General features: G+C 47.6%; 1 protein-coding gene across 1 annotated transcript in view; it reads right to left on the reverse strand.

The window, feature by feature from the left end:
• Positions 1-57: 57 nt before the first annotated feature.
• STAT6 (signal transducer and activator of transcription 6) overlaps positions 58-26,995 on the reverse strand; it is a 61,409-nt gene continuing 34,471 nt past the window's right edge. The window contains exons 6-21 of the mRNA XM_033137173.1: positions 24,663-24,715; positions 23,592-23,749; positions 22,356-22,475; positions 21,191-21,376; positions 19,214-19,301; positions 17,135-17,257; positions 15,806-15,898; positions 13,563-13,769; positions 13,371-13,465; positions 12,674-12,810; positions 7,059-7,196; positions 5,584-5,644; positions 4,267-4,362; positions 3,767-3,844; positions 1,940-2,107; positions 58-1,339 (exon numbers count right to left, since the gene is read on the reverse strand). Of these exons, the coding sequence (XP_032993064.1) occupies positions 1,243-1,339; positions 1,940-2,107; positions 3,767-3,844; positions 4,267-4,362; positions 5,584-5,644; positions 7,059-7,196; positions 12,674-12,810; positions 13,371-13,465; positions 13,563-13,769; positions 15,806-15,898; positions 17,135-17,257; positions 19,214-19,301; positions 21,191-21,376; positions 22,356-22,475; positions 23,592-23,749; positions 24,663-24,715 (1,898 nt within the window). The 3' untranslated portion in view covers positions 58-1,242. The remainder of the gene's footprint in view (positions 1,340-1,939; positions 2,108-3,766; positions 3,845-4,266; positions 4,363-5,583; positions 5,645-7,058; positions 7,197-12,673; positions 12,811-13,370; positions 13,466-13,562; positions 13,770-15,805; positions 15,899-17,134; positions 17,258-19,213; positions 19,302-21,190; positions 21,377-22,355; positions 22,476-23,591; positions 23,750-24,662; positions 24,716-26,995) is intronic.

Below are 26,995 nucleotides of genomic sequence, written 5' to 3' on the forward strand. Positions count from 1 at the left end.
ATCTCGTCCCATAGAGCCTTGGTGTCTTTTTAGAGAAAATTAGCACCCTTTCCTTTGTAATGTGTACAGTAGATTATTTATTTTGTTATTTTGGAATAAAGTCTTATTTTACGGCTTATTTTACCATCTGTTTGCACCTCTTCACAGGCTGGGAGATCAGATTAAGGGGCACTGGCAAACGGGGTGGGTGGGGGCCGAACAACAGAGAACCTAATGGGAAAGGTGGGGTGGGAGATCTTGTTATCATGTGGAGTAGCAAAAGACACTTTCCCACACTTCCCCAGGAATGAGAAAGGACAGGGAATTTTCACCCCACCTGGGTCTCTCACAGCCCAAAATTCATACCATCACTGCTTGGGAATGGGATAGTTCTGGAATATGCGCTTGGTAGTGGATCTGGGCCCCACCCAACCAGGCGAAAGTAGAAGGTCTGATGGGGAGAAGTGGTATTTGTGGGGTTTTTAATTCTGGGAGTCTTCTCCTGCAGCAGAAAAACAGAACCCAGGATAGAAGAGCCAGGTGGAGGAATCCCACCTGCCCAAAGTGAATATAGGAATGCACCAGCAGTCCAGTGAAGTATCCAAGTCTGTAGTTCCTGAGAAAAATACCCTCGCCCTTTTGTCTGGGCTGCTGGTGGGGAAAAGAAATCCACCCCATGTTTCACAGAAGGGAACCACTTCCAGCAGTAGCCGGCAAGCAGGAAAGCATCCAGGGCTATATTGGCCCCTCGCCAAAGGACAGTGCCAAGCAGCAAGCAAATGTGAGCCTCAGCCCTGCTCCAAAACAGTGGCACTAGTGCAGTCCTAGCTCAGCGGTACAGCACCAGCTTTGGATACAGGATACTGGCATCTCCATGTAGGACTGGGAAAGCCCTTTGTCTGAGCCGCCGCCAGTCAGTGTAGAAAATGCTGAGCTAGACGAAGTAATGGTCTAACCTGGAGTAAGGCAGCTTCCTATGTGACTTCCCTGGATAGGCATAATTGGCAAGAATCCCTTGACAGCACATATCATTTCGCAGATCTGGCCCAGCACAGAATCAAAGCTGCCATTGGTTAAAGCAAGGATAAGGTCCTGGGAGAGGGAGGACACGTCTGGAGCCAGGGGAGGAGCTTCCTGTGCCCCATAAGGATTTAGGGGGCATCAACCACCACTGCTCTCGGAGCATGTCCAGTCTTTGATTGCTGTGCGGTCCATAAAAGTCCCCACAAAGCATTAGATGTAAAGGCTATGAACTGATGCTGGTCACCCCAGATTCTGACGATAGCGATTCATTTCTGACTCGGGATGTAGCAGATGGGCCAGCTCTTCGTCGGAAGGTGGGGAAATGTTCTCAGGCACCCTAGGGAGGGAAAAGAGAAGGTGGGCAAAAGCAGGATGCAGCCCTCTTGAAACATGTCCACAAAGAGATGTAGTGGAAAAGCATTTCCTTCGCGCTCTGTCTCCATGCCCCACCATCTGTAGAGACACTTGGCTTCACTAGGTTCCAGGACTGAGCATGGCATCTACTCTGAATCTCATCAGAAGCCACATTAGGCCCATCAAAGCTACTACTGCCCCTCTTGGACCTATTCCCACCTCTCCCTTCCACCCACATCCTGCTGAATCATCCCATACACTTGAATTTCCTGCTCACACACTTGCAACCACCCCCCTCCCACAACCCTCCTAAAATTGGAGCATGCCTACATTATATATTTAAACTACTTTTCCACCTCCTTAACCTTTCAGAAGCTCCCAGCTAAGAAATGCTGCAAACTGTAGGACAATGAAAAGGCAAGTAACTGGTAGTGCTGCAAGCTACTAATTCCTACGATTCTTTGGCCCTCAGACTTGGTCACAGGAGGAGGCAGCACAACAGCACTTATCAACTGCAGGCAGTGGAGAAAAGGAGCCTTCCCTTCCGCAACCTTTATCCTTGCCTATGACTTGCTGCACTTACCTTATCAGATTTGGTAGCACTGGGAACGAAAGATCCCTAGCGTAGGATGTGGAGTTCTCACTGTGCGAGCAGTCCAGTGGCATTTCCACATCATGAGGCATGGGGTATGCATCCACTGAGCCAAGGGGCGAAGAACTTCCCAGGGAGTAAGGGTAGCCCATTAATTCACTGTAGGAAGCAAAAGAAGAACTGAGTGGAAACATGTCCAACTTAAAGAGTCATGGAGAAAGGAACAGAACACATGTGTGCGTGTGCAGTTATTAGATTCCAACTCCCATAAGCCTTAGCCAGCATGGCGAATAGTCAGGGATTACGGAAGCTATAGTACAACAATACTTGGGAGGGGCATCTAATGGGTTAGAAGTCCTGTTCTAACTCTCCCACAAAGCAATAGCTTAAGCTAAAGCTGGCTGGCTAGTGGGGCTGATAATGATGTTCAGGGCTTTTGCCTTCTAAGCAGTATTGGATCCAACCCGTTTCTTGCTGGAAAACCAAAAGAAGCCCTAGCTTAACTGGGCAAAACTCTAAGTAGCCTTAGTGCTAGGAAAATGCACACAGAAATATATTTATTTAATATATAGAATGTTCCCAACATCCCTATATAATGCTGAGGAGAGAAAATGCATTCACTGAATGCAGCGAATTGTCTCTTGATGAATAGGTGAGGTATTTAAACTGGGTTCCACATATGCTAACATTGTGTATGGTGCTGTTTCGTTTTCTTTCATATTCTGTGCATTAACTAGCAGCCTTGCAGCCAGCATTGCTTGGGAATTCTAAAAAAACCAAGAAACACAGCATGGTTTTGAAACCAGTGGTTAAAATCAGTGTAAGCTTGAAAGGTCCAGCCCATTATGATTCAAAATGGTGTCCAACTGTAGATGAAAACTTAATCTCAGGGACCATCATTCAAAATTTGGTTACAATACCTTAAGAGGTGTCCAAATGCATAATGATCAAGCAGCTTTCATATACATACACAAAACCTAAACCTTCCTTAGATCTCACCAACCCTCATCTCCCTCCCCTTGCAGATTGCTCTCCCCAAAACGTCATCCCTTATTTGCCCAACCCCACATCCTTTGCAGCTCACCCCCAAACCTCCTCCCATTCGTTTCTGCTCACCCAAACTGTCCTCTTCATTCCCCTCCTCTCCAGCAGTGGCACTGTGGGAAGGCTTGCAAAGCTCACCCTGCAGTGATCTGGCCTCCTGTGTTGTATTGTGCCCACCTGCCTCCATTCGCCTCCAGTTACTTGCTCCTTGCTCCCTTGCTGGCCTCAGACACCTGCCTGCTTGGTCAAACAATACCCCCCCTCCCCTCATAAAGCTCGGTGAAACTGCAGCCTAGACAAGCCAAAGAGGAACAGGAAGGACAAGACAGGTCAGCTCCTTTAGCAACCGTCCTGCTCTGCTGCTGCTTTCCTCCTCCTCAACCTCTTGACACTGCTGAGGCCAAACACCAACACTGGTGTGAAGTGTGTAGCAGCAGCAGCAGCAGCAGCAGCAGCAGCAGAGCAGTTCCTACAGCTGCCTCAGCCTGTCCTGTTCCTCTGCAGCTTCCTGGGCTCATCTGCCTACCTGGGCTGCAAGCCTGCTGTTCTGTCGCCATGCTGCAGTTTGCGTGGCCACATGAGCTGCAACATGACAAAGGACCAGTGCAAATATAGTATAGACACACTACCCTGGATCTCTAGGTTTTGCCAAGGTGGGAAGAGAACAGGGTTTTGGTGTGTTTGCCCCCTTGTGGGGCACATTTGTAACATTCAGTCTTGCACTCATTCACACACACAAAGCAAAGATGTCTGCAATCAGGGCATGATTCTTACGGCAGCAAGTTCGGACTTCCGTATGTTGTACTGATGGAGGGAGACATGCCCATGGGTTGTGCAATCATCAGCTGAGGACTGCGGAAAGACAGAGCAAGGATATGTTAAACATATCCCAAAGGAACAGCAAAGTGGAGATCCTATCCTATCCCAAACTCTGGAATGGACATGCAGAGCTGGGGTCATAGAATCACACATGTTGTTGGGCTCCAACTCCCACCACCCGCAGCCAATTTAGCCAATGGCTTAAAATCCTGGCAACTGTAGTCCCCCCCCCCCCAGCTACAATTCCCAGTGCCCTGAACAAACTACAGTTCCAAGGATTTTTGGGGGGGAGGGGGGTCATGTGCTTTAAATGTGCATCAAGCGTATGGTTGAAGTGAGGTGCACACAGGTCCTCCCCACTCCTAAAGGATGATGGAGAGCTGTTCAGAGATTAGTGCTGTTTCACATGCACAGCTGCTGCACAAAAATGGCAGGATTCATAGCAGAGCACTTACTCATAAGCAGGACCAGATGGGATTCCAGGATTCATGCTAAGGTTGCTTGTGGAGCCGACTGGGGTGTGATTCAATGAACCAGAGAATGAGCAAGGTCTGGAATTCAACATAGTTTCGGTATCAACATACATTTGTTTGCTTGCTTATTTATTTATTTATTTAACATTCATTTATTTATTTCCTGCCCTTTAGGATACAAATCAAAGCTACATATTAGGATGGCAGTTCGGAGACAAAATCAGGGTGTTTTTTTTTTTTTGTTTTACTATCTGACTACAGTTATCTGCCCATTGCCCTGTTTCTAACATCTAAATACAGTACCAAAATGCCCAAAAATAAGAGAAGCCAGAAACCAACTGTGGAGATTGCTATGGCCTCCCTCATTTCTCTTCTCCGTGAATTAATTTAGACTACAGCTTATGCTGTAAATCATACACCAATGATGAACCACCAAGAACAATAAACTTCTAGTCAATACAGTAGCTGTTGATCTCATTAAGGCGCTGCCTGCTAGATGGGAAGCAAGGGGGCTCTTGGGTGGTGGACCAGGGGATGGAGTCCCAAGTCTCTTGCAGTGAAGCCTACACCTCCCGTTCCAACTTTCCCCCTGTAAGCAGAGTGGCTAAGCACAAGGGATGGGAGAATTTGTACTTTTTGGGTTCTGTTTTCTTATTTTCCAATATTAAATACAGTTCTCCAGATTTCCACAATCAGCCTGCTTTTCTTTAGTCTTCATGGAAATTCAGCAGCATTTTAGTGTTGATTTCCCTTACACGTTTGTATGCAATTCTGTCTAATACAAACATTTTTGCAGAGCAATTTCCAACAATATAATTCATTTGTGAAGGTTGGTTTCACTAATATATGCATTTTCATAAACACTTTATCTCAGTATATGCAGTTTTGTAAACATTACAATTGCATTGCAACATTCAGAAAAATGCAAATTTTGAAGGATGGCTGTGCTCTGGTTCTCTCATTGTTTCAAAAAGTGCAAATTAGGCCATTTTGTTTTGCAACGTAAACTGAATCAAAATTCTCCCCATCCGTACTGAGCATATTGCTTGCCACCTACTATCTTTAGTTTCCCAGCGGCATCTATACATATAAATCAACATATGAATACTTTTTTTGCAAATTTGTGCCCTGGGCCCTTTCACCTATTTAGGAATACCCTGTTAGGGAAGTAAACTACTTCGGTTGATAGTTTGGAAAGGAAATGTTCTCCAACACATATGCACTGCAAACTAAGACAAAAAAGCCCACAAGAAGAAGCAGGGCAGTTTTCACCAGAAGCGTAAAAATTCACCCACTTACACATCCACGGTCATTTTCATCTTTGCTGGCTGGTACTCTTTATTCTTCTTTGGTGGGTCTACTGTGGGAGGAAACACACTCAGTGTTCATTCCTCTCAACACACAAACAGGTATCATTTTTTCTGTTTTCTGTAAGATGAGATTCACAGTAATTTTTTACATCCCTCTACAGGAGGGATGCGGAACCTGTGACCCTCCAAATGCCACTGGACTTCTGCCCAACATCCCAAGATAACACTTGAGTATCAGGCTACCATTTGTATTCACCCAGGCTTTTGACCCATAACTTGAATAGTACATATTGAGTAAAATTACATAAAACTGGGGGGGGGGGGGGAGAGAGAGAGAGAGAGAGAGAGAGAACAAAACATCCTAACCTGTCTTAACCAGGGTCAATGGACTTTTCTTCTGCTCGTCTTTTTTTAGCAGGGTGGGCTGAGTTCTGCCCTTTTTTATATATTACCAATGAGCATTTTGGGCTCCTGTTTTATTCTTGTTTTAATTGTTTGCGTGTTTTTGGGAAACATTAAAAAAATGCCCATTTGAGGCACTTTCACAAAGTAATAATGATAAAACAATCTACTACTGGTACTACTGGAAGGAGGTCTCTGTTGTTTTAGAAGTAACAAAAGGGCTGCTTGCTACTGTCCAGGTTGGTGTGAAGGAAAGAGGTGTGCATATGGCACACAGCCCTTCAGCCCTTGCACATCCTGGGTGGAAAGAGTGAAAAGGACAAGGCTGCTGGATGAGGGCACAATCCCACTACCTCAAGTACGTAAGGATTAACAATTGGGTGCTCAAGTGGCCCAAGAGACCCTGTCAGACCCAGGCGGGAAGGGCAGAGAGTGCTAGGCCAAAAAGTGGAAGCTGCATATGGGTGGCTCACCTGCCTCAGGAGGAGAGGAGAACCCACCCACTGTTCCCGTGCCCCAACAACTGAGTGTGAGCTGACAGTGGAAGAAAGTTGTTCAGCAAAACAAAAACAAAAAACCTCAGCGAATCCCATGACCACCCCACCTCAGCCCTGATGAAGATATGTTGGCTGGGGGGAAGAGGGGTAACCATGGGGGCCCTCTAAAAACACACATACAGAAATCAAGATTAAAAAATTGCCTGACTCAAAAAAGTTGATGAGCTCAGCTAGTGCAACCACAACTGTTGTGCCATCAAAAGATAGGGCTGGCTTGGAAGGGCAGCATAGCCCCTTGCCCTGGAGTGGATATTCTGAGGAGGAAGGACTAACCTGGAAGTCTGGAATGCAGGAGAAAGGCTAGTTTTCAGCTGTGACTTTTGAATGTGGCCATTAAGTTAATAAATACACTGGAATACAATTTTCCAATTGTTTTAGAATTTGGGATGCAAATACTTTGCAGCAATGAATGAATGAATAAAATAGAAAGACATAAATGAAATAATGGGCCTTCTACTGGCCTAAAAAGCTGAAAGCAAATGAAGTTCCCCCTGCCCTCACTCACCTCTCCTGAAAGCCTCGTGTTTAGGCCTGTCAGGATACAGCATCTCAAGCTGCGGCAGATCCAGAACACAGTCAGCAAGGTTACAGATGATCAGCTGCTTTGTTGTGAACGGCTGGATGTTCTCCACCTGAGTGGAACCTGAGCCAGGTGGGGAGAAAGCAGCACAGGAAGAAACCAGTATATCAGTCCACCGCAGAAAGCAGTTGCCTGCTGTCTTGAGCACTGTCATCCATCCCTTCTGTCAGGGAGCCAGCCAGCAATAAATCACATGCAGTAAGTAAAGTTAACTTTTTATTAGAAGACACAAGGCAGGCACAGGGAAGCCATACCTAGTGAGCACAGCAACTCTTCTCGGTAGGTTTTGTCTCTATAAGGCAGTTGTGGAGACTGGAGGTCCCCGCCCTCACACAGCTAAGGCCAACATTTGGTGCCCCCTCCCAACCTCTCACCTTCCATTCTGCTCAGTTCACTACATCGTAGTTGCAGCGCCCTGCGGCACCCACTGAGCTCGGCACCCAGGGCAGGGGAACCAGCTGCGCTGCCCTAAATCCACAACTCCTCCACTTTCTGACCCATTGTGTGTTTCACTCACTTAAGGGGACATGCATTTTTGACCATGTACTTTGCAATAAACAAATTAATACATTTAGCAGCTTCCCAAAATCCACAGCACACAGGACAAGAGTTGTTATCTTACTTCCTTGGCAAATGTCCCTCACGCATAGCAGGAAGTTCTACTATTTCAGACGGCAGAACTAGTCACTTTACCAAGGTATCTCCAATTCTATTCTCCCAGCACAGAATCCCCTCTTACTCTGAAACCCTCCCTTTTACATGAATTTGGTGAGACCAAAACGTATTTAACAGCTGGGTTTAGACATAAATGAGGGCAATTTGAGCTCCAACTATGTACCTACACTCTCAAGGCAGCTATGTTGGATTTGGACCACAGGCCTAAAGGGTTTTTTATGCCTTGGTGCAAGCCTGGAGGCACAGAAGCTCCATCCCTGCTTCTTGGTCAGAGTTCCTACAAAGATACAACTGTATTCCACTGCTCCTCGCCCCCTTGGGCCTTGACGAGTTAATTTCTGATACTTGTCATTTCTTATAGCAGCAGGGGCCTTTTATCTCTTTAGTTTAGAGTTAGGAATGGGTTAGAATGCTAATAATTAATGCTGAGATGCATCCCAATAACTTCGTGTCTCTTATTTTTCTCTTTTCTTGCAAAGAAGAGAAAGCTTAGCTTTAGCCTTCTTGGATCTACTTTCTTGGGTTATACACACCCAGTTCAAGCACAATCCTACAGTCATTTGTAGGAAAATTTCCTGCTCCTCTCAGAGCCGTCTCACCCATAGGGGCTAGTGGCGCGGCGCGCCAGGGCGCCGGGCCCCCCAGGGGCGCCCCCGTGAGCCCGCTGGCATACCGGGCGCCCCCCTCCCCAACCCGCCCCCGCCCCCATGGGCGGGCTGGCAGCCGGGCGCTCGCGCGCCGGCAGCACAGCCTCTGCCGCCCATGCCACTCCCGGGCGGGCTGCGAGCTGGCCGCCCTCGCATCCCATCCCGGGAGCACTGGAAGGGCGCGCAGAGCCCCGCAGCTCTCTGCCCCTGCCGCTCTGGAAAGCCAGGGGTGGAGGTGGGGGGGAGCAGATGAGCAGATGAGGAGCCAAGGGGTCTTTTGGGAAGGACGGATATTGTTTTTGGCCCCTCTCCAAAAGCGGCCCCAGCGCTGGGTGAGCGCACCCGACCGTGCGCCGTGCGCGCAACCTCCCCAGCAGCACCTCGGCAACCCAGCGGCCTCGATCCGCTCCTCAACCCCTCTCTCGCCCCCGCGTCGTCCGCTCCTGCAGCGGATCCTCCCACTCGGGCGCTGGGCTCCAGCCCCTTCCTGCCGGCTGTCCATTCCCGATTGCAACCCGGCCAGCTCCTCGGCTTCTCGAGACGGGAGAAAGAGGAGGAGGGCACCTTGGCTCGCGCGCCCCAAAGACGGCGCACCAACTTTGGGCACACGTGCACCTTTAAGAAAACAACCCCCCCCCCCCAGCCTGCATTAATGCACAAAGCCAGGCTCTCCCCCCCCCCACCAGCAAATGACGCAGGGAGCCGTGTAGGAAAAGCTTTCCAAGTTACGATACTTTTCTCTCTCTCTCTCTCTCTCTCTCTCTCTCTCTCTCTCTCTCAGACTGAGGTGAGTGAGATGCTCCTAATCTGAGAGCCTCTGAAAAGAGGTGGTGTTTTCTAACTTTGCCTATTGTTGCTGATACTCTGTTTCTGGTTAATTGTTCCTTCTGCACGTTTCCCTAAGGAACCAAAAGACAAACTGGGAGTTTCTCTGCTTGCTTTAAACTGTTTTGAGTATTGCGTTTCAATTGTTGTGATAATAATAGTAGCTTATATTAATGCATTCTCCTCTGTGTTCTAGTTACAGGTAGGTAGCCATGTTGGTCTGCTGTAGTCAAAACAAAATTAAAAAAAAATTCCTTCCAGTAGCACCTTAGAGACCAACTAAGTTTGTTCTTGGTATGAGCTATTGTGTGCATGCACATAAAATAACACACACTACTTCAGATACACTGAAATTGGTCCTGTAAGACCAATTGCTGTCCTTAAGTTGTCAACAGGTTTACCACACCTATCAGCCAATCACCCATTCCCACCACCCTTCTGAGTAATACCCCTCCCCACCCTCTCACTATACCTAAGGGTCTGGTGATTTCTATTTCAGTGTATCTGAAGAAGTGTGCATGCACACAAAAGCGGCCTCGATCCGCTCCTCAATTGGTCATCCAAGGTTTGTCTTAAAGGGCTAGTGGCCTCCTACATGACAAAATGACTGCTCTCTGCTCCTCACTTGCCCCTGCTCATGCAGAGAATATTTCCCATTCTGGTTCAAAGGGGTTCCTGTGCTTTAAGCAGCTTGGCCTCAATAGCAGAAATGCTTCCTGCAATCCACAGAAGGGGAGGGTGATGTTATGCTTTGATCCTGCTTGCAGATTTCCCTTAGGCATCTGGTTGGGTTAGGGGGCGCAAATTACTTGCCTTGCCCCGGGTGCTGACAACCCACGCTACACCACTTGCCACCGCTCCTTTGAGCGCTTCTCCAGCCTGCCGCTGCGCAGGACTGGAGTAGGGCGCGGGGCGACGGGAAGGAACATGAGGGGTCCCGAGCGGGCGCTGTTTGCCAAAGGATGGGGGGGGCGTGGGGGCGCCGGAGAGATCCCTGCACCACGGCGCAGGATAGGCTTAAGACGGCCCTGGCTCCTCTTAAGGGACTAATGGGTGACAGGCTCGCCAGAGGTGTTCCCAACAGGCCCATGTGTTAGGAGGGGGCAGAGGGAAAGCAGGTGGAGCTATGAATGCAAATATTATCTCTGCACATGACATGAGACTGCAAATATTATCTCCAGCCACAGAGGTTTCCACACACAAATTTCTCCATCCCAGCAAGCAAAAGTATCTCAGGTCAAGGACACATTCCAGCCAGGCAAAAGCACTCAAGGAGGGCAAGGAGTAGGGTTGGCAAGGGGTGTGGCCTACAAAGAGTCCCAAGTGCCTGATAGAGAGGAACATTTAGCCCCCAGGCCTGAGTTTCTTCACCCATGCCACAGAAAGAGGGCCCCTGGATGAATCTAGGCTGGGTAAAAGCAGCTTCCACAAGCCCTCCATGTTTTTCCCCTGTGGCGTCACACTGTAAGCTCCTCATGAGGAGAGCTGGGAGGAGGGAGTGCAACCTACCCCTTAAAGATGGAGCCACTCTTCCCCAGCCCTTCGACAAGAGGAAATCTAGTACTCCTTGAGATGTTTGTTCAAATGCTGCAGAGTTCAGAGGGAAGCAGCTTCCTCTTTAAATGAGGGACACACCACAAAACCAGGAAGTGAAGCACCAGTAGTGGCCGTACCCAGGATGTGGTACAAACTCACTAGCTCGTTCCCCTTGACAACTCCTTCCGCAGCTGGAGGCAGAAATGCTTCTGAATACCAGTTGCAGGAAACCACAGGATGGGAGAGCGCTCCTGTGCTGAAATCCTACTGGTGGGTTTTCCCCAGACATCTAGTTGGCCACTGTGAGAATAGGATGCTGGACTAGATGGGCCATCGGCCTGATCCAGTAGGCAACTCTTATGAAGCTTTTAATATCTGATGTTTTTAGTTTTCTTTGTATTTTTGCTGGAAGCTGCCCAGAGTAGCTGGGGCAACCTAGTCAGATGGGTACAATAAATAAAATTATTATTGTTATTGTTATTATTTTCTTATAAAAACAAAGCTAGAGAAAGCACACCATAACATAAGCTCTATTCCCCACACCATTTCATTTCCAGCCTCTGTCAGGGATTTGAGACAGAGAGGGTGTTGTGGGGTGGGGACTGCTGTAAGGGAAGAGTATTTGCTTTGCATGCGTAAGGTCTCAAGTTTAATTTCTGGCATCTTTAAAAAGATTTCAGATAGCAGAGCTGGGAATAAAACCATACGAGTCTCAATGGGCTGATTCTAAACGGAGCAACGTGCTATGTTCATGCTGGACACCCTGTGCTCCTGTAAGCAACCCGCTCTCAGTTGATGCAACACTTGTAACAGACCTGTGGCTCTCCACATGGTCTCCAGCTCCCATCATGCCTGACCATTGGCCATGCTGCCCAGGGCTGATGGGAACTGGAGTTCTATTACATTCGAAGGGCCTCAAATTCCCCAGCCCTGTTCTGACATCAATCCTGTCTTAACAATGTGAGGGCAGGCCAGGAATCAGCACAGGAGAAAGCCCACAACTGAAAGCTGACTGGCTGAAAGCTAGAATGCCTTCGGACCCCTGCCCAAATCAGAACCAGGGCTGAAGGCATAAGTTCTTGTCTACCAATCCATTTCCAAACCACAACAGCAAGGGAGAAAGCTAGTTTTTAAAGCACTGGCAGACAAACAGCGTGAGCCCATCATTATTTGTTGTTGTTTACGTCGTTTAGTTGTGTCCGACTCTTCGTGACCCCACGGACCAGAGCACGCCATCATTATTTACTCACATGTAAGATCTAATTGGCTCAGTGGGTCTCACTCCTAAGTAAAGATGCATAGGCTTGCAGCCAAGGTGATTTTAAAAACAAAACAAACCCCTCTCACTCTGGGGTGGGGGCTTAGACAGGGGATCCTTAGGGAGGGGCAAATCTGTCGGTTTTGGTTTCTTTTACTTCCTCATTTTTCCAGTTCATTAAGTTCAGCTCTTTATATTTCCACATCAGCTTGTGTGTATTTTTTAAGTCCTCATGAAAATTTAGCAGCATGTTAGTGCTCATTTCTCCCAATATAATATTTGCATGCTATTTTGTTCAATGCACATTTTTTTCAAAACAGTTTTCCTTTATATAATGCTTTGTTGTATGCTGTTTTCACTCACATATGCATTTATACACACGTTGCCATAGTGGGCACATTTCGTGGTTGGAGAACTATATTGCAAAATTCAGAGAAGTGTGATTTGCGAAAGATGGCTGTGCTTCGGTTTGTTGTTGTTTTTGTTTCAGAAAGTGCAAATTAGATAGGTCCGCTTAGAAATGCAAAGTGAATCAAACCCCCTACAGCTCTAGCTGAGGCAAGAGGAAGCCATCCCCGCTGTCCTATGCGAAGCCGTACCGTCCGGAGAGTATGTGACGTAGGCAATGCTAATGCCCCCAATCTCGGAGTCACTGAAGCGCAGCAGGAAAGTGCCAGGTGGTGCATTGCTCAGGCAGCTGAAAACATACTGCTTGCTGATAAAGCCCATGATGAGTCTGTGTGGGGCAGAAGAACACAAAGAGAGAAAGAAGGGAGGGGGGATAGGGATTTAAAAGATCAGCCTTTTGTGATAAGAAAAAATGATGAGGGGGGAGGAAGCACTGGAAAGTGTGGAATATCACTTGCTTTGATGAAATGTCATCTAATCTCCCCGCAAGCGAATGACTGCTCAGTACAAACTCAGCGTTCTCTAATCTCCCTGCAAATGAATCAGGGTGAATGCTGAACAAACAGATCACCTGGCAACACCCCAGTCAGAAGAGCCCTGCTGACTTTTGAGGCCTGTGAGTTTCCTCAGGTCTGGGAAAGGGAAGGAAACACCAGCTGTGGCTGACTTTCAGCTTAGGGATCAGTAGTTAAGAAGTTGTGCCCCAGACCCTTCTCCTAACACTCTGGAGGAGCCTCCCCCTCATCTTCTTAACAGCCCTGTGAGGTAAGCTAAGCTGAGAGATAGTGACTGGCCCAAGGTTACCCCATGATGTTCTCCTCAGGCCTAGTCCAACACTTTTACTGACTAATTACACCACACAGTGGCTCAATCCAGTTGCTTTCTTACCGGTCGGACCAGTAATCCTTCAAGTGCTTCTTGGTGAGGTAGAGAATCCCATCAAACCACTGCCAGAACGTGAATCCTCGGCCAGGAAGAATCTCCTGTAAATGGAAAAGGTGAGTGAGTAAAGGAAGGGAGGGAACCAGGGATGCCCCACTCACCGCCATCCCACCCTCCTTACAAAACCCACTGAGGGACCTTATTGAACTGGGACCACGACACTTGGCGCTTCTGGAATTCCTCAGGACTGGAGTTGCTGTCACCAAAGATCTTCTGAGCCAAGAAGTAGTAGTGCTCCTTGAGCAGCCCTTTAGTTGTCTCCACCTCAGCCATGAACTTCTGGTTGAGAGTCTCACACATGGCCTCCCAGCTGACACGCTCGGCTACCATGAAAGGGATGCGGTTCTGGAATAGCCAGAGAGACAGAACCTCATAGCTATGCAGAAACACACACAGAGAGAACAAACCACCGAAAGCAGCAGAGGGAAGAGAATGTACATCCATAGTCTCTCCCACTCTGTGGTCTTCCCCGCCCACCTCACAATGGCAACCGCACACAAAATAACAACAAAGAAGTAGCCCAAACTAAGAACAGAATCTGTTATGTCCTACCTACAAACTTCCCCTGCATAGCCAATATTCTCACTCACTTTGCACCCATGGGGGCAGGACTAGGCTTCCATGTTACATTACTGGCCTGGAATGAAGTTTTTCTCCCTCTCTCATCATATTGAGAGGTGGGAACATCCAATGAAGCTGAATGCAGGAAGATTTGGGGCAGGTAAAAGAAAGTCTTCACATAACTGAACTATGGAATTCACTCTCACTTGGATGTCTTTAGAAGAGGATTAGACAAATTCATGGAGGAGAGTGCTATCGATGGCTACTAGTCATGATGGCTACATGTTCCCTCTAGGATCAGAGGCGATAGGCCTCTGAACAGAAGTGCACCTAGGGGTTGGCTAGGTTAGCCTCCACCAAGGACACAGGCTCCAGCCCCCCGCCCCAATATCACACCTCGACTCCGATACATGTGGGATGTAATCCTCTGGAGCAGTCAAGTACAACATTTCCTGTTTGCCTAGAGTGAACATGCATGGGGAATGTTGGTCCGGCCAGCTGAACTTCCTGTTACACCTGGCTGGAGCATCCATCCTTTTGCATGTGACTAGTAGGTGGGCGTGACCTTTCCAGACCTGGTAAAAGGTCAAGTCAAGTAGCCACCTCCCTTCTTTTTCATCCTGCCTGCTTCCTGCTTCACTTGGACTTCCTGCTTCACCTAGGTTATCTCCCATATGGGGTAAACCTATTTGTACATATTTGTAACTTTAAGCCTAAAGCCTGCCTTCGGGGATCACACTGTGTTCTGCCTGATCGTGGGAAAAACTACTTTTTGTTACTTATGAATAAGACTGTTGAGTCTTTATTCTTTTAGGAGGGATTCAAGGGATCATACCAGGAACATATGCAATGTGGGCAAGCCAGACTGAATTGCTTATTATCTTAAGAAACTCACACGAGTCTGCAACCAGCTTCTTGCTGTGTAAAGGGGGAATGCACTCTGCTGTGTAAAGAAACTTGCTAGTGCGAGTTAGGAAGGATTATATTAATCAATATATCCTCTCCTGTCACCCACAACATTCCCACAATACATCTCCTTGCCAAGGGTGCAAGGGAGCCTAGGGATGCCTCTGAATAACAGTTGATGGGAGCCGCAAGTGGGGAGTTTTTCTTCTCATAGGCAGAACAGAGTGCTAAACAAGATGGGTCTTTGGTCTGAACCAGCCGGGTTCCTCTTTTGTGCTTAATGTTTGAAGCTATGGGTCACGTGGAAGAAGTTCGTTGTGCTTCAGTAGTGTGGGCAGGAGTAGTGCAGCAGTGGGTCCCAAATCACTGCCATAACATGAGAAGCATTTTGCTTTGGTTTTGGTTTCAGCCTAGTGCCCCCTCCCATCTGTAAACACAAACACATTGTACTGTTGCCAAACCTCTTCACTTTGCAAAAGCCATGTGTTGGGCATCTCCTTGTTCAAGTGCAACTAATAATGGAATCACAGAATTGTAGAGTTGGAAAGGACCACGAGGTTCATATAGTGCAGAGTTTACCAAACTTGCGTCTCCATCTGCTTTTGGACTACAATTCCCATCATCCCTGACCACTGGTCCTGCTACCTAGGGATGATGGGAGTTGTAGTAAAAAAAATAGCAGGAGACCCAAGTTTTGGAAACCCTAATCTAGTCCAACCCCCTGAAATGCAGGGATATCTCTGTCCAAACCGGGGCTCAAACCCACAATCCTGAGATTGAGTCTCACGCTCTACCAGCTAGACTATCCATTTCACTTGATGTCACACCGTACTCTTTAATTCCGCCCCCAACAAGTGCTTCTACACCTTGGGGACACGGACAGCTTTATATGTCAGCTTACATCCATCACTTACAGTAGCAGCAAAGGCATTGTCCCACAAGATGGTGGCTTTGGCATTGTTCTCCTGGTTGCCATGGACGATCACCACAATAGGAAGCGACAGGGCCTGGAACACAAGTGGAAAGAGGAAGCACACTTTAGCAGGGGGTTGCTTTCTTTACAGCCAGAGCCCCCTCTCCCTGCCCCTCATATCTCTCATAGGGGCACAAGAAGCTGCCTTGGACAGACTCAAGACCATTGGTCCATCTTGCCCAGTGGACTGACTGGCAGTGGCTCTCTAGGGTCTCAGGCAGGGAGTTCTCCCACCCCTACCTGGAGATGATGGGGACGGAGCCTGGAACCTTCTGCATGCAAAGCAATGCGCTACCACTGAGCCACAGCCCTTCCCTTGAGTTACAGCCTTCTCTAAATTCACTGCTGAAAACAAAGAATTTCCAGTTCTAGAAACCAAAAGTGGTGACCTGTAACAAAATGTTGCACTGTATCCCCAAGTCCCTAACAGGAGTGCTCCTGTTTAAGTGGAAAAGGAGGTGTGTGTGTGATATAGAGTTGGCTTCAGGAGGGAGGAGGAAAAGGAGTAGCTCTTTTCCTTTCCCACATACCTGAAACTGGGCTATCTAGTAGTATAATTCAGATGTGGGGCTCATTACAGATTTATTTACAAGATTTTCAAGAAAACTATTCCTGCCCACAGCTCCCTCAGCTCATCTGAAATTGCCTCCCATACAGGGCTGGCCCAAGACATTTTGCCACTTGAGGCAAAACAGAAAATGGTGGCCCTCCCCACACCACCAGACTGGAGGCAGCCTGGGGAAGCCCTGGCACACTGAAGATGGCATGGGGGGGGCGGAGAGGAGGCCACAGTGCCCCACTCATTCCAGGTAGTGGCTGTGGGTGGCAAGCTCAGGACAGGACAAGCGGTGTGCTTCCTGGGAGTCTTCAGAGCTCGTTCCATGATCTGGTTCTGAGGCGGTGGAGAGATCTTTTCCCTGAGGGGATGACTGAGATGGTAACGGCTCCTATCATCCACAGCTGGAGGGGGAGCAGCCAAGATGTGTAGGGTCACCCCTAACCTTTCTTTCCATATCTGCCTGAGGCAACTGGGCAGGCTTGGAGGTGGGCTGTAGTTTTGGGGGATTTCAACATTTCCACCAAGGCCACCTTGGTTGGGTGGGATTGGGGCTTCATGTCTACCATGCAGAACAGCCTGTTCTGATTTAGGAAGTGGGTCATCCCAGGAGCCTCTGTGGAATCCATTTGTGCCCTTCCAGCAACAAAATCCCCAACAGGACACAATCTGCAAGCCAAATAATGAGATAAACCTAAGCAATAGGGCTGTTACCTGCAAGCGGAAGATGGTTTTGTTGGGACCAAGGCTAACAGTGGCACTGAAGAGGATAGCGCATTTCTCTTCGGTCACAGACTCGGTGCTCTTGCGGTCACAGCGCTTGATCTTCTTTAGGAGCTGAAGGAAGAGAAAGGCAAAAATCACACCTGGCTAACCTAGAAAATGTCACAAAAGTTGTGGGGACAAAAAAAAAAAAAGTTGTGGTGACAAAGTAACAACTTCAGCTACTGCTTGCTTGGGAAAATTCTACTCCATACTTCAGCCTCCTTTTTATCTGTTTCTGATCCAACAGCCATCTTGAATCATGGAGCTACAGTGGCCCAGTTGTTCACAGAGTCCAAATTCAGAGACTAGTGTCTATGTCTATGGCTACATCTAAACACACAGAAGAATTTAAAATAAGTTTATGATTAGGAGATATAGATAATGAGTTAGATAAGTTTTAAAGAAGATTTGAAAGTTGTTACAAAGTTACTACAGTATATTTGAAATGAACGCAGAAGAGAGGGTGTGAGGAAGTCCACCAAATAAGATTTGAATAAGTTTAGAATATTTTGATGAAAGTTTGTTTTTTTGTTTTTGTTTAGTTAGATGTATTTCTGTATTGTATTTTTGTATTGTTTTGTAGTTGTTGTGTAGTTGTATCTTGTATGTGTATTTTGAATGTTCTTATTTTGAAAATCTTAATAAATTCCATTTTAAAAATAAATAAATAAACACACAGAAGAACAAGGACAAAATGGGGAAGTAGTGTTCTGACATGGAAGATTACTTCAGAATGTAGGAAGCTGCTCTTCTTCTTTTTAAATACTCCTTATAAGCAGAAAACTAGCACAGAATGGCGAGGATTTAGCTAGAACTTTTCTCCCTGCTGTGCCAATTTTATTCTTGAAGCAAGTATTTTAAAAAAATTTAGTGGAAGAATATTCTTCCCCTGCAATCTGAAATGGAATAGCCTATTCCTATCATCTCATAACTTCGCCATCCCATCCCGCTGCAGGTATCTGCTGCATATACCAGGTTCTAAGCCTTAGAGCATGGACCTGTGGCTCTCTAGATCAGGGGTAGGCAACCTAAGGCCCAGGGGCTGGATGCGGCCCAATCACCTTCTCAATCCAGCCCGCGGACGGTCCGGGAATCAGCGTGTTTTTACATGAGTAGAATGTGTCCTTTTATTTAAAATTCATCTCTGGGTTATTTGTGGGGCCTGCCTGGTGTTTTTACATGAGTAGAATGTGTCCTTTTATTTAAAATGCATCTTTGGGTTATTTGTGGGGCATAGGAATTTGTTCATTTGTTTTTTTCAAAATATAGTGCTGCCCACCACATGGTCTGAAGGACGGGGGACCAGCCCACGGCTGAAAAAGGTTGCTGACCCCTGCTCCAGATGTTGTCAGATTACACTCCCACCATCCCTGACTGTTGGCCATTCTGGCTGGGGCTGATGGGAGTTGGAGAGCCGCAGGTTCCGGACCCCCGCCCAAAGCTATGCAATCCTGGATAATGGTTTGAAGGCACACAATGCTGTGACATTTCTAATACTGTGTGTGTGTGATGCAGTCTGCTCATGGCCTGCATGGAAGACTGCTTTAGAGATAATCTTCATACGCCAATTTATGGTTTCTGAAGGAAAGTAGGGTATGTATAACATACAGTTGTACTTTGGTTGTCGAACGCCCTGGAACTCGGAAGTTTTGGCTCCCGAATGCCGCAAACCCAGAAGTGATTGTTCTGGTTTGCGAACATTCTTTTGGAACCCAAATGTCCAACGGGGCTTCTGCGGAGCTTCCTGCAGCCAATCAGAAGCCGCAATTGGGTTTTTGAATGTTTTGGAAGTCGAATGGACTTCCGGAACAGATTCTGTTCGACTTCCAAGGTACGACTGTACAAACAAAATTATCCAGTCAGGTATAAAGCCTCAAAGCAGCTTTCTCCCAAACATACAACCTAGGGGAGAAGCACCAACTTGAGAGGGAGGCTTGGGGGGGTCGAACGTCATGGGTGGTTTCTCCTCCTCCCACAGCAAGCATTCAAGTGTGTGCATACACACACTCTCTCCGCTGCTGTAGTTACCATATTCTTAAAGAGAGCACAGCAGGCACTGCTTGTTGCATTTGTCTCCAGGGGTGCTGTGTTGTTCTGAATTTCTCCAGTGTTTTCACTGAAACCGAAAGAAAGAGAGAGAGTGCACATGAGTATGTACTTCCATTCTGAGCCAGGGGTTAATAATTGTGGGTATATCAGGTGAAAAACAACATTTCCAGAGTGACTTCCATGAAACCACAATCTGATCTTGAAATCAGACCAACACATGTAACAAAGGTGAACGAGAGCTTTGCTTTCTGTAAAATGGCTATCCTTTTTCTTTTTAAAAATTGTTTTTCTTAAAAATTTAAATAGCAGAAGATGTTAGCTCTGTTCCTGTAGAGGTGAAATGTACTGCATCCACTGAACAGCACTGTGAACAAATTTCTGGAGGGGCAAATGCACGGGGCAGGCCCAAGACAATTTGCTGCCTGCGGGAAAGGAAAAGATTTGTCTCCTCTCATTCCATATGGTACTGACTGGACTGACAGCTGACTCTTACTTTAACACCAATGGCAGGATAGTGTTCTCTGCTGCGCCTGAGGGCAGCAGGCTAGTTTAGGGAAGGACAAAGACAAGCCATGCTGCAAATACAGCTCTCTGCAAATGGCGGCTTAGGAGGAACAGCCAGTTATTTGCTGCTATTGTTTCCGCCACAACATCTGCCGCCAGAGGCAGTTGCCTTGCTTGGGTGGTCCTGGCCCTGCACATCAAAAAAGAGAGGGTGGGGGGGCTTAGAGAGATGTATGGCTCTATATACATATGCATTTATGCTTCACCTTAGAATAAAAATAAATACATGTATTTAAAGAACAATTGCAAAACTTCTCTGGATGTGGCTGGCTGGCTAGGAAGTTTCCAATATCCTTCCAACACCTAGAATGGGGCCAGGGGGGGCGGGTATCAGATGCACTCCATTACTTGCCCCATACTCTTCATCTTCTGCAAATTGTCCCCGGTCCTCACTTGCAATTATCATTCAAATCAAGGGTGGGGAACAGTTTTTAGTCCACAAGTGGCATTCCCTCGTGGGTGGGGCCACCCCACACAAACACCCCAACAATTTAGCAGCCATGATCAGCCTTAAAAAAGAAACATTTCACACAAATAACACAGAGTTTTATTGGTGCTAGTCCTGCTCTGAGTAGACCCATTGGAATTACTGCACAAAACTAACACCATTAATTTCAATGGGTCTACGCTGAGCAGAATTTAGTTATCTAAAGAGAAAAAAAGATGGATAATTACCTTCCAATCTGCACATTAGCCCAGGAGGTATGGATCGGGTCACTTTGCATCCAAAAACAGAGGCATCAAACCAGCGCCTCCACTTATGTCAAGAGCAGGGAACCTGTGGGCCTTCCAGCTGTTGCTGGGCCACAATCCCCCTAATTCCTGACCCTTGACATTCTGACTGAGACTGACAGAATCCCAACAACACCTGGTTCCCTGTCCCTACCGTATGTGGATGGCAAGGTCAGGAAGAGCATAAAATAGTACTTGCTACCCTTCAGGAACTCTCTGTAGTGAAGGGCCCCTGCAATGTGGAAGCGGCACAATAAATAAGCCTGCTCAGTGAACTCTCTCCCTAGAAGTCCTTTAGGAGCTATGGGAGAGGTTTTGCAAATATTTCCTGACCCTAATGCAGAGGGTTCTCCCCACTGATGCTCAGAAATAGGACTTCGGAATATGTCAGGCAGAATGGAGTAAGTCGGGGGGGGGGGTGGTCGGGGCAGAATTGTTTTAACTGAAATGCCTCCCCTAGAATGGCTCACCATGTCTCTCGTCTTCTATCTCTGCTGTAGAATATGTCAGATTCACCTTGGGAAAGACATTTGTTCAAAGGGGGGAGAGGCAATCAGACTTCTTTGCTACGCCTAGTATTCAAAACCTCAAAACATTGCTAAAACCGAGAAATAAAGCAACAGGGAGAGTGGCATGTTCAGGTGCAAGGGTTCCGCTCACCTGAGGACAGTCTCAAGGTGGCTAGTAGCTAGCTCCCGGGCCTGTTTCTCTGTCACAATGTCAGCGGTGACCGTGAAGGAGTGTGGAGACTTGAGCAGCTGCGGGCCCAGCAGGAAGCGTGTGGTGGCTTGAAATTTGGTTTGGGTCTTCAGAACTTGGAGGGGCTGTTTGTCCACCAGGAATGAGCTGAAGGGGAGACACAAGCAGTGATCAGAGAGCCAGGGAGCAGTGGGGAGGATTGGCTAGTAGCCCTGCTGCAGTCAGCCGCATCATCCTCCCTGCTCCCCAGCCAGTATGATGGACAGAAAACAAGGAGCTAAAGGAAGAATCAGCAACTGAAGGCTCCAGGGACAAAACTAGCCCCTAGAGTAGGACCAATCTCTCTTTCCCCAGTTGTCAGCACAGAGACAAGAGTGATTTATGGAGGAATGTCATGGCTGTGGCAATGGACTTGCCAGTAGCCTACCTTGGTGTGAGTGGCCTGCAACTCTCCACCTCCACCCCCGCAAAGCAGCCCTTCCTTAAAACTAAATCCTGCTGGCTAATGTATGGAGACCCAAGGGTAGCGTTTAAATGGCAGCGATGGGGAAGAGGAATGAGGAGAAAATGGTGGAAGCACAGATCTCAAGGCTGAAAGGACTTATCTCAAGAGTCCTGTCCCAGTCTCCAGAAAGCAGCAACAGTTATTCCACATTTACATTGATGCCACATTCACATCACACACCTAAAACGCTATGACAGCATTTTAGATGGTCAGGGCTTCACCCAAAGAATTCTGGGAGCTGTAGTTTATTAAGGGTGCTGTGAGGTGTTGTAAAGTTACAATTCCTAGAGTTCCCTGTAAAGAGGGACTGGTTGTTAAACCACTCTGGAAATCATACTTCTGTGAATCTTGGGGACTGTAGTTTTAACTCTCACAGAGCTACAATTCCCAGCACCTTAACAAACCAGAATTCCCAGGATTCTTTGAGGGCAGCCTTGTGCTTTAAATGTATTGCGTGGATGTGACCATATACTGTATTGTTTAACCTGTTGGGAATTGGTAAGGGGAAAGCCAGTCTTTGAGGTGTGGGTATGTGGGTAGGGGGGAAGCAACTGCTCTCAGTGGCCTTCCGGTTCTCTTCAGGTCCATGACCTCGGTGCTTCTGGCAGGGATTCTCCTTACCTTTTGACGAGGGCACTAAATATATTATCCAGACGTTCCTGAAGCTCAGAGCTCAGCTCAATTTCAGAGGCTACCAACTGCAGGCGGAGCTGGAAGCACATGTCCACCAGGCTTTCAAATCTGCCAGTAAACACACCAGGGGAGGGTTAATTTCCCTTGCCACCAACCAAAATCCCACAACAACTCCAAGATTACACAAGCTTTAAGATCCAAACAGACTGGACAAAAAGGTCACACCAACTGGCAACAGTGTTCCTGCCTTTAACTCTATCAAAAGGTTAAAGCAGGGGTAGTCACAGGTTGAGGGCAACATTCCCTTCTGGGGGCCACACGTCGGTCATGGGAAGGACCAGAGACAAAAGTGGGCGGAGCAATGAATTTTAACTTTGTACAGTGGGTTAGTTTTCTACGTACACTTGCACACCCCTCGTCAGACGAGTAAGAAGCATGATTGGAGTTCAAGGGCACATTCCAACCAGGCAAAGATATCTGAGGGGCAAAGGAGGCCCAGTGAGGAATGTGGCTGGATGAGATTTGGGAGTGACCTGAGGCAAATTCCAGAAGCCAGACAGAGAGGCCTGGAGGGCTGAATTTAGTTCTTGGGACCCCAGGTTCCCCATTCCTGGGTTAGAGAAACATCCAAGTTGATCAGCAAGGGTCCAGATAAGGGCTTTTCTGGCTATATGTACCGGTATAGTTGCAATGTTTAGGCAGGGCTGCATGTGATGCTGCAATTTTGTGGGAGTGTGCAGCGTGGTACTAGGTGAGAAATTCAGCCTCTAGAGCAGGGGTCAGCAAGCTTTTTCAGCCGATTGGGCCGCATCTGGCCCACGGGCCTTAGGTTGCCCACCCCTGCTCTAGAGTGTCAGAACTTTTCTTTTAAGGCTCACACATGTTAAGTTCCTAGCACTTGTGACTGCTTTGCTCTAGCCACAGGGCATACACAGTCCTGCATATGGTGTAAAAATAATTTAGAACACAACAACTACATACCAGGCTCGTCTGGACACAGACTGGCCCAACAAGGGAGATTGCTTTGCCCCTTTTATATCTTAGGGGTTTGTTTAAGGAGCACCAAAGGGCCATTGGCACATTTAGACCTTGAGCTTCCTGGCCATCAGCACTAACGAGATGACTGGCTTTGCAACCTGAGTTGGAAGAAACTCCCAACAATGCCAAAATAGTAGTTCCCCAAATGAAGTTACGCACTAAGTAAGCTCTCCCTGCACTACTCACCTTTTCTGGAGTGGAGCCAAGTCCTCATCAAAGGGAGTTCCATTCCCAGCCAGCTGTTGCTGCCTCTTCCAGATCACAAGTCTCATCAGCACCATTTTCTTTGCACCTTCTAGTTCATTGGCTGTTTTCAGGAACAGATTCTGAAGATTTTGGAGAGACTGAAACAAGAGACAAATAGGTTGGTAGGCATGAAGAAGACACCAAATGCTGTTGAGGCATAAATCAGATGTGCCACAGAACAGGGCGATGGTCTCAGAGAAAGGGGGCCAGGCAAAAAGGATCTTGGACTGTGTTCCCAGTAGACTACTTCCCCCAACCACAGAGCCATCTGCCACCAACTGCCCTGTGGGGAGAGTCCTGGTGACTTAATGGTATGTTGGTATCATTTTTTGTGGCTTTAAAGAATGTATCTGAAAGTTATTTGTCACCTTCACAAGACCTGTATCCCAAAAGGAGGGATATAAATAAGCAAATGATTCTGCACCAATCTGTATGCATGTTGTGTGTCCAGGGGTTAAATCAAGGTTGTTTAAGGTGCGGGACCAAAGGGCTGCATGCGGCCCTTGAAACCCTTTTTGGAGGCTCTCAGCGACATTTGACTCCCCTGCCCCAGCCCTTGTGCCTCCTTCCCCAAGCCAGGTGCTGGGCTTTGGGAAGGAGGTGTGAGAGCTCTGACAGGGTCCCAGAGGCCTCCCGGTTCTTCCCAAAGCCTACTTAGCATTTTCCCAGCTTGGGGAAGGAGATGGGAGGAATCTAGGACCCTGTCAGAGCCTCATGCCTTCTTCCCAAAGCGTGGCATTTCACTTAGCCAGCTTTGGGATGGCTGTGCGAATGATGGAGGGGGCATCAAATTTTGGCCTCGCTCCTCCCTGCGCCATGAGACAAGGCAGTGTGCGGCCCATGACTTCCATGGCAAAGTACTCCTGTGGCTCGCTTCTTATGAATGGCCATAGGTTCCTTCTCCCCAATTTAGGTGATGGAAAGATATAAATCTTTTAAACAAAATCAATTCACCAAACAAGAACGGTGTCTGCAGAATGAATGGACCACCATCATGAATGGGTTACTCACACTTTCTTGCAGGTTCTCCTGGGGTGAAAATTGCAGGTTCAGCTGCAAAGGAACTGAAGACCATAAAATCATGATTAGCATCTGCAGAAGAACTTCAGGCCTAAGTTAAGTTATCACAGAAGGACAAGGCAAAGACTTACTGCCTAGGGTTGTGGGTTCGAGACCCACTTTGGGCAACAGATTTCTGCATTGGAGGAACTGGACTAGATGATCCTTGTGGTCCCTTCCAACTCCACAATTCTATGAATTCTCTGAATTCATGGAAATCCGTTTGTCACAAGCCTCTCCATATGCAAAACGAAGCAGCAGCTGCATTCTACTCAGTCTACAACACACTCTCACCCACCAATAACTTTGATACTGACAAGCATATGATTTGCTGCTCTTCATGAACAAAGAATGTATGGATCAAAAGCTATGGGGGAGACAAAATGGGAGAAGGGGAGAAACTGGTTATGTGTAGGGCTGGTACTAGAGTTTTTTGCGCCCTAGGCGAGATCACCTTCTGGTGCCCCGCCCCCCCCCCGCCAATCCCTAGCACCGGCCCTGCAGAGAAGCCTGATTTTGGGCTGCTCCCCCAGGCTCCTCTGCCACTCTGCTGCTGGCTGAGTGCCACCGGGCGGCAGGCTGGCCAGCACCCCCTCCATTTTGGCGCCTTAGGCAACAGCCTAGTTCATCTAAATGGACGCACCGGCCCGGGTTACGTGGATTGCTAGCAGGAGCAGAGAGTCAAAGGGCTGGTAAAGGTAAAGGGACCCCTGACCATTAGGTCCAGTCACGGACAACTCTGGGGTTGCGGCACTCATCTCGCTTTACTGGCCGAGGGAGCCGGCATACAGCTTCCGGGTCATGTGGCCAGCATGACTAAGCCGCTTCTGGTGAACCAGAGCAGCGCACAGAGACGCCATTTACCTTCCTGCTGGAAGGTAAACCTATTTACCTACTTGCACTTTGATGTGCTTTCAAACTGCTAGGTGGGCAGAAGCTGGGACCGAACAATGGGAGCTCACCCCGTCGCGGGGATTCGAACCACTGACTTTCTGAGCAGAAAGCCCTAGGCTCTGTGATTTAAGCCACAGCGCCACCCGCGTCCCTTGATTATGGCATACAGCTGATGAAAACCCAAAAGTTGAAATTGTTAATTTGGGGTTCTCATCAGCTGTACACCATAATCATCACAACTATAAAAAATAAAGGCTTTGCATGTCATGAGTCTATCTCATATATTAGTTTCACCTTTTAAGTTGAATTACTGAAAGAAATGAACCTTTCCATGATATTCTAATTTTTCGAGTTTCACCTGTATCTCGCTTCCCAGCCTCATTCCCTTAGCAGTGAGCTGGCTAGGGCTCCCAGTGCTGTATCTTCCTTAGCAATGTGGGTCTGGGACCCTTGGCCAGGAGAGCTAGGTATCCTCTCTGCAGGCTTCCTGCCAAGGGGTCTGTGTGACTGCTGTGTTAGTTACACACTCCAAAGAGTGCTTTGTGTGGCATGAGGGGATCCGGACCCTGAGATGCAGTTGTGCCTGAGGGTTTGTGAGCACTGGGGTCATTGTGGTCTGTGCCAGAGGAGCTCACAGATTGTGTACAGGAGGGGAGGCTGAGGCATCAGTGTATGTGGTGGTGGTACAGGGAGGTGTTCTATAAGTGTGTGCCAATGGGAAGATGGAGCAAGGTTGTTTTCTCCTGCTCTGGAGGGTAGGGCTTCAAGTTACAAGGAAGGAGATTCTGACTAAACACCAGGGAAAACTATCTGACAGTAAGAGCTGTTTCAGTTACAGGTAGGTAGCTGTGTTGGTCTGCCAGTCAAAACAAAATAAAAAAATAAAAAAATTCCTTAGAGACCTACTAAGTTTGTTCTTGGTTCTCCCCCCCCCCCCCCGCTTCCCCCAGCATAACTGGCATATATGATTGCTCTGCCCAGCAACTTCCTATGTTCCTAATACTCTGTGGGCAAAGTTTTCTGCTGGGCAAGCAGAAAAATGTGTGGGTGCATGACTAGGTTCAGAATTACATTCTGTTTCAAGGATTACATTCTGTTTCAAAAATATACCTTTGTGGCAGGGAAGGCTTGTGCAGGTCAGCAAAAAGCACCATGAGATATATTTTACAGACGTCTAATTATATTGGAATTTTGCTTCCTATCTCTATACTGACCAAAAAACCCACGCCAATTCCCTAACTAGGAGCTATGATTACTGCTCAACAATTGTGCCCTGTACTCTCTCTCTATATTTAATAATCTAAAATAATGTGGTATTATTTGTTCACAGATGATCACAGGGCCTGGAGACAGACAGACAGACAGGGCATGTACCCACAGCAGTGACCAGC

The sequence above is a fragment of the Lacerta agilis genome, chromosome 2, assembly GCF_009819535.1.
Source record: "Lacerta agilis isolate rLacAgi1 chromosome 2, rLacAgi1.pri, whole genome shotgun sequence".
NCBI lineage: Eukaryota > Metazoa > Chordata > Lepidosauria > Squamata > Lacertidae > Lacerta > Lacerta agilis.